Source organism: Etheostoma spectabile, chromosome 13, assembly GCF_008692095.1.
Source record: "Etheostoma spectabile isolate EspeVRDwgs_2016 chromosome 13, UIUC_Espe_1.0, whole genome shotgun sequence".
Lineage (NCBI taxonomy): Eukaryota > Metazoa > Chordata > Actinopteri > Perciformes > Percidae > Etheostoma > Etheostoma spectabile.
Genome location: NC_045745.1, coordinates 4,529,304 through 4,536,822, shown reverse-complemented (window position 1 = coordinate 4,536,822; position 7,519 = coordinate 4,529,304). Strand labels below are relative to the sequence as shown.

The following is a 7,519-nucleotide window of genomic DNA, read 5'->3' as shown; positions in this document are numbered from 1 at the left end:
TGATATAGGACAACGGGTCAATTTGACCTGAGGACAACATGAGGACAACATGAGGGCTATACAAAGCGATGCCATTCGATAAGCACTGCAATGTGCAAAATTCTCAATTAATCGTGTAAACAGACGGGGATTCCCCCGTGGATTCTTTTCCCAGAAGGTCACAGAGGACCATGGCCACGCCGACAGCAGAGTCCGCGTTTTGTCCGTAAACCACCGGCAGAGGAAACGCCTTCTCCACCTCCTGCCTCAGCACCTCGTTGCGGGCGACGGCGCTCCCACTGCCCACAATCCTTTGGACCCCCGCCCGCTGCAGACGTTCAGCGGGCATCATGGACGTGATGTTGTCCAGGACTCCGCGACACAGTGCCCGGGTCAAATGACCCAGAGAGAGATTGGTAGGGGAGATGTTGGTCACCTGACCCAGGCAGAGAGGGTCGTGCCTCTCTCCCAGGATGGTGGGCCTCACCCTCAGGTCGCTGGTTTCCTGATTCAGGGCGCTATGAATCAGCTTCTCATATAAGCAGGAATCCCTCATCTCCGCACCTGTGAGAGACCACGAGAGGAGCAAATTAACATTTGGATTAAAATATAAAACAATGCTGTGTTTTCTTTAGGTCTGTAAGAGACTGGATGCACATATTTGGCAGAGAGTTTAGGGGCTCTCCCTCGAGAAAACAATTCCACATAATGTTGGACAATTATCATTACCATATCTGTGTCTAAAATGTTGAAAATCTAGAGTAAATAACACATGAATAACCATTAAAAAAGCTTAAAGGCAAAAACTTGTTTAAGAAGTCCAATGGGGACCAACTACAATCATTGGAACAGAAAGACATCATTTGACATGTATTTGGGTATTAATTTCAGTGTTCATGGTAATCAATCCAATAGTTCTTGAGACATTGCCCGCAAAAGCACAGATGACATTTCCTGGTGACACTAGAGGAAAATCAGGAGATCACCAGAGTCATTAGGGAGATTTTCTTCGGGAACCAGGAATTCTTACACCAAATAACATAGCAAAATTGAAAATCAACACTTTTGTTGATGCGTTTTTTCCGATGTTTTTTTAACTTTTTCTTACATTTTTGTCCTTTTTTTCAACCCTTTTAACGCTTTTTTTCACTTTTTGGATGTTTTCAACACTGCGTAACACTAACTTTTTAACTTTAGCTTTACAGTTATCTTTGGAATTTATGGTCAATAAACCTCATTTATAGGAAATTACACCTAATGTTTGAGTTAGAAAAGCAGAAATGAGGAAATATTTAGACTAAAATTAAAGGAATGGATGTTGAAAATTAATAAAAGTAGAGATTTGTACTTGCCAACAGCGTTGAGTTGAATCAATCATGTTATTTTGGGGAATTATAAAGAACATTGATATAGGACAACGGGTGAATTTGACCCGAGGACAACATGAGGGTTAAATGAATTTAAGGCCATGTTAAAATGCCATGTAACTCAAAAATGTAACTTTCCTCTATGTGGGATGCTTGTTTTTTTGCTTTGAGCATGCTGTATTTCTATTTAAACTGTAATTGGTGTGCTGTCTTGGCCAGGTCTACCTCGGAAACAAGATTTCAATCTCAAAAGACTTCCTGGTTAAATAAAGGTTAAATAAAAAAATATGTTAGTTTGAACCAAAGTGGTAAACTGCCCCTGCTGCCCCTAGAGCTCCAATACCAGCATGGCTTAAAAGACATACCCAGCTCTTTCATCCAGGAAGTGAGCATCTCCACAAAAGTGGCCAGTACATTCCCTCCGTTGAGCGAAGCCGCCACCGCCAAGTACGAGTCCTCAAAGTAGGGGAAGTAGGAGATGGAGGAGGCCGGCTGAGGAGACTCTGGAGGTTTGAAGTCAGCCGGCATGGCGTAGGTCAGCTGGGCTGAAGTGCTTATGTTAAGAACTGAGAAATTAAGATAAAGATACAAACTGTCATCTAATGCATATAACCTACCAGCTCCAAACAAGACATTTGTTTTCTGTGTGTGCTCAAACATTAGGACTACAAACTAGGACATGAGTATTTACTGCAGTGTAGTTTTTTTTAAATTGTTGAGTCTTTTTTGTTCAAATGTTAAACCATTCTCATGCTTTGTTATTGTTCCTTTTGCTGTTGACTACAGTAAAATGAATCAGTAGGGGTGGGAATCGCAGTACACACAATACGTGGCTCATGATAATATCACAATACAGCAATTCTATGATAACCAATATATTGCTACACAATCCTATCATGATACATCATGATATTCTATGAATAGAAAATGCCTGTGAAAGGCTTAAGTGCAAGTTTTATTCTCTTTATTCACTCCAAGCACAAACTGTTAGAACAGCACAATTCTGCAGCCTTTCAGTTGTAAATTGTAAATTAAAATTTCAGAATTATAGGGCCCCCATGGGTCCAGACTTTGGACTTAACCCTCATGTTGTCCTTGGGTCAAATTGACCCGTTTTCAGTTAAATTTTTATTTTTCTTTGTCAAAAAAAATGGGCCGTTAAAATAAGACAAGATTAAAAATATCAAAAACCTTTGGAAAAAAACACCAAAAACATAAAAAAAAAGCACCCAAAACATTGAAAAAGTGGCAAAAATGTTGGAAAAAGCGATACTATAATTGACCTTGGTTGACAGGAAGACAACACAAGGATTAAATGTAGCTGGGGCATTTCTTTTCAAACTCCTGTCCGTCATCCCATTGAAAACCTCTTCCTCTTTGGCTAGTTGACTTATGTTCAGGCGCCCGGTTAGCTCAGTTGGTAGAGCGGGCTTCCACATATCTATAGAGGTTTACTCCTCAATGCAGCGGGACCAGGTTTGACTCTGACCTGCATGTCATTCCCCCCCCGTCCTCTCCCTTTTCATGTCTTTAGCTGTCCTATCAAAATAAAAGACAAAAACGCCAAAAAGTAACTAACGTTCAAGTTTTCCTCATTTATGCCCAACCCAAGGAGCCATAAAGTATAGAGACACCGAGAGCGGGGAAATCTATTTGGAGATTGTATAAATATCGATATTTGACGCCAAAATAACAAAGAAGGACAATAACATATTGCTGTATCAATATTTTGTCCCACCTCTACTTATCAGCACTGCAAAAGTAGAAGAAATCTAATTGATGTGACATGTTATGGCACAGCCTTAATGGAGTTTTTCATCTATAGTGCATGTCTGAGTGTCTGTATGCATTCACTACAAGTGGGACCCTGGCCCTGACTGAAAGGACTGGACTTCCTGTTTCACCTGCATCTGTCTGTGCACCCATGCAGGAGTAGACAGAGCTCTGGAGGTCTCCCAGGGCGGCCCCTACTGGCGTACCAGCAGGGACGCCATGCCAGTCGGAGCCCGTCTGTCCCGCCAAGCCACCAGATGGCACACACTGAGGAAGCAGGTGCAAAGGGAAGCCGGCACCCTTCAGACTAGAACATGCACACACACACACACAATAGCTTGTTACGCATAACAACAGTTCATTACAAGCTGCCAAAGTGATTAGTGATTTCAGTTTACCACCAAGCATGCGCAAACTGTAGACCACATGTCATGCATTTAGTACTACACCTAAACAGGAAGTTCTTCATACATGTCTATGTTCCACTGGTTGGAGGAGGTGTTGAAGAAGCCCCAGCTGGCTGCATTCTGCGGCGTCATCACACACCCGTCCAAACCACACAGCATGGCAACCACGTAGTCCTGGATGGTACCTGCGACTGTGAAATCCTCAAGGAACTCCGGCCTGCAGTGAAACCACACCCTTTCGTACCACAAAACCAAGAGGCGCAGTAGGCTCTACGTGGGATTTTTTTTTTTTTTTAAAGTGCATGCTGACCTGTGTCTCATGTACCAGAAGATCGTTGCACAGCCGAACCCAGTGGCCACGCTCACGTGTGAATCTGGTTTTGGAAGCGAGGACAGGAAGTCACTGCTGCAGCGCCCATCCTGCCAGGTGATCAGCTGACTGGTGTGTGTGGTTGCGAAGAAATCCCTCTTGGACCAATCACAACCTGCGAAAGAGGCATAAGCATATAGTATAAGCATAGTTGTAAAATGGACCAACCAGTACCTTTAACTGTCCGGCTCCTCTATCCATTTTCAAAAAGCATTCTTAAAAGGTCATCTGTGTTACAGACTGGAGAATCAGTGTTTCAGGCCTGTAACAATTATTACATAATTGTCTAATCGCAATTTTTTTTTAAAGAAATCGACGTTTCTTTGATTCTCAGCAATAAATTGTTAACATGAGCTAAGATCCTAAGGGGTATGCCTGTTGACAGTAATTGCCGAATTGCATTCATAAAAGGGATTATTGGTGTTATTTTGTCAATTTGATGTTTATTTAAGGAAAAATAGGTTTTATGATTACACCATAGGATGTCCCTGTGCTATTGCATCATCTGGGTCACATAACTGTGATATAACAAAAAGATGTTTACCGGGATTCATTCAAAAGTCTCATTTTTTTTTATATTTGACTAAAAGAGACAATTATATTTCACAATTATTTCAAAGACATCTATTTGCACAGTAACATTTGGAACGGTTAAAGCTAATTCAGCAGTCTGAAAACGTCACTCTTGTGATGGTTCGGGTGGTTGCTTTAGTTTCTTTTTTGGTTTTTGGTAATTGGCTTGTCATGGTTTTGATTAAATAGAATAATGAACCCATTTACTAAAACCTTCAAAGATCTTCTGAGATGAGGAATTCAGCTCGTATATACCAGAGCAGACACTAGCCTGGGCTTTATGGCTTATAGGTCCGGCATTCTTCTGAACTGGGGCCCCTCTTTACTCCAGGGTTATGGTTCTTTATGTTTTTATTTTATTTTTACTTCAGCTGCATAAGTACTATTCTAGTTGTCATTACAAGTGTTTTGCACATGTGTGGTTGTGTTGGGGGGCCTGGACCATCAGACTAACTTGGTCTGAAAATGATCTCTCTTTACGATGTCTTGACAGTTCCTCTGTGAAGTTAACACTTCAAAATGACTTAAGAATGAACACATATGTTTATTTCCTGCTTCTCAATTTAGCACACCTTGGGAAATGCAACAGCGTGCGTGCGTGCATGCAGGAGGCAGGTGTGGTCTCACCGCTCTTGGCTTTCCAGAATAAGACTCCGTGCATCTGTCCGGACAGCCCGATGCGGATGACGCGCTGCAGTTTGTCTCTGGGCAGCAGGCCGAGGCACCGGTTCAGAGTGTCCATGATCCGGCCAGTATCCTGCTCTTTCGCCTGCGCGGCATCACACACACACACACACACCACTGTTTACGTTGCTGAGTTAGATGGTGAAGTTGTGTTGTGCGGTACCTGAACTCACCTTTATCAAACTATGGTCGATTAAATCAGACGTAGTTGGCAAAGCGTGACTCGCAGCCACCGATCTGGAGCCAGTTTCCAATAAAACGACTTTTACCGACGTGGTGCCCACATCTACACCCAGGATATAGGTAGACATTGCTCCTGATGGACGGCACTCAGCTGCACGGCATAATTACAACAAGGCAAAGTCAACTCTGCTGCGTTCGAGGGGAAGAAGGAATTTCTAGTGACTACTCCTAACTGTTTAGTTCCATCACTAAAATACTGCAAATAAATGCAAAACTGGCCTTGACCAACTGCCACTTTGCTCGTTTGAAAGCCATGATGTCTCTCTCTTGTGGGGGGGCCAAATTCTCTGGGCGGGCAAAGCAGAGAAAGGGGAGGTAACCTTGCTCCTTATGACCTCATAAGAGGCAAGATTCCAGATCGGCCCATCTGAGCTTTTTAATTTTCTCAAAGGCAGAGCAGGATACCCAGGGCTCGGTTTACACCTATCTCCATTTCTAGCCACTGGGGGGCCATAGGCAGGCTGGGGGGACTCATATTAATGTTAAAAATCTCAGAAAGTGACATTTTCATGCCATGGGACCTTTAAGAAGTAGGGGAACATAACGAAAAGAGCAAGTAGCAGTAAGCAAGATGAGAATTTGGCACACAGCAACCTCAGCAGTATCAGTTTCAGCGTGTCAACGGGTCTTTGTGATTTGTGCCGAGAGGCTGAAACAGTCGAGCATGTCCATGTGTCATGCAGCAAAATGTCCACAGGAAAGGTCAAAAATGGGGACTCAAGAAATAGGGAGCGCAGAGCACAATGTTAAAAGTATATATAGTGTATGTCTGTTGTGTATCCGGCTCACTGCGTTGATGACATGAATTTAGTGATTACTTTTATTTCATTAGTCTGAGGCCTATGTGCTTCTTTAAATGACTCACAATGAAAACTATTTATTGTTAATAGGGTGGATTGCATGTTTATTGTCCTTCATTGTTTATTGATTTTAATAGTCTATGAGATTTAGATTTTCGGAGAAAAAAGAGAGATAACAAAACCTATGTGGCCCAGAATAAAAATGTTATTACCCGTGCTATTGCAAAAGCTACAGCATGTCGGTGAAATTTGGACTGAAATTAAAATAAATGATTTTAATCCTTGATTTTAATAGTAAAAGCAATTTAAATTTGTTTCCCGCCGTTTTGATTTTTAGCTTTGCTGTTTTGGGTGTGATTAATAGTGATTGAGCTTGAAACATTTCCCACTGTAATTTAAGATAGAATTTCCTACTTCTTTAATGGACTGAAAACGCACCACACTGTCACCTGATCATTACCATGTTCCCACAATGCACTGCGAAGAACATGGCCGTCTCTTTCCTCGGAGTGTTATCCAAACGAGAATGAACGTGCTGTTTCCGTGCCATATCAGTTGACATTCCTTAAAAACAACTTAATATCCAAGTCTGTGAAGTTACTCCTGCAGAGTATGTTTTTATAATCCCGCTGTGAGGAGCTGACGTATATTTCCGGTGAGAATCTGTCGTCCGTTACCGTCTGGAGGAGAACTAGCTAGCAATGTTAGCGCCATAGGCTAACAAGGGTTCACGGTTCTGCATTTAGTTTTAAAAAATTAGGCTCTACGGTTCAGAGTCTCGTCCGTTTTTCTCATGTTTTTGTATTTTACGTGCGTGTGTTGGTCACCGCTTTGTGTTGGGAGATATTAGCTAGCTAGCTCCTGGGATTCATTGTGGTCAGTAACCACGTTAGCTAACGTTATTTAAGCTTAGCTAGCTAAAAGCTACATCGGCCGAGGCTAACCGGCAGCGCCTCTCTTTGCCTTTATCACTCATATTTGAAGGCTTTAGTGTTTATTTTGTCTTTTTCTTCTAACTGTGGTTTATATGAATGTCTCTCAAAAGAAAAGGGTCGTTAACGTTAGACCCAGTGATACTGTGAGGCCTGTACAAATCAGCTTTTGTAATGCAGTAGCCGAATAGCCTTGAGGTCCAGTAGTGTAATAATAGGCATTAAGATTCATGGAACAATTCAGAGTTAAATAACAGTGTAAAAGTACTCCCAAGTAAAGGTCCAGCATTCAAAATGTATGTATTTATTTGTAAATGGAGTTATTATAAAGCTCTTTTCTAGACTCATCGACTAGTCGAAGCGCTTTTACATAGTACAGAACCCATTCACA

General features: G+C 42.0%; 2 protein-coding genes across 2 annotated transcripts in view; one reads left to right on the top strand and one right to left on the bottom strand.

Moving 5' to 3' along the window:
- shpk (sedoheptulokinase) overlaps window positions 1-5,528 on the bottom strand; it is a 7,616-nt gene extending 2,088 nt beyond the window's left edge. Inside the window, exons 1-7 of the mRNA XM_032533804.1 lie at window positions 5,327-5,528; window positions 5,097-5,238; window positions 3,837-4,011; window positions 3,591-3,743; window positions 3,251-3,426; window positions 1,712-1,912; window positions 63-543 (exon numbers count right to left, since the gene is read on the bottom strand). Of these exons, the coding sequence (XP_032389695.1) occupies window positions 104-543; window positions 1,712-1,912; window positions 3,251-3,426; window positions 3,591-3,743; window positions 3,837-4,011; window positions 5,097-5,238; window positions 5,327-5,464 (1,425 nt within the window). The 5' untranslated portion in view covers window positions 5,465-5,528 and the 3' untranslated portion in view covers window positions 63-103. The remainder of the gene's footprint in view (window positions 1-62; window positions 544-1,711; window positions 1,913-3,250; window positions 3,427-3,590; window positions 3,744-3,836; window positions 4,012-5,096; window positions 5,239-5,326) is intronic.
- Window positions 5,529-6,637: 1,109 nt separating this feature from the next.
- The window catches only part of emc6 (ER membrane protein complex subunit 6), a 3,752-nt gene continuing 2,870 nt past the window's right edge, over window positions 6,638-7,519 (top strand). Inside the window, exon 1 of the mRNA XM_032534183.1 lies at window positions 6,638-6,851. The gene's annotated coding sequence lies outside the window, so the exon portion shown is untranslated. The remainder of the gene's footprint in view (window positions 6,852-7,519) is intronic.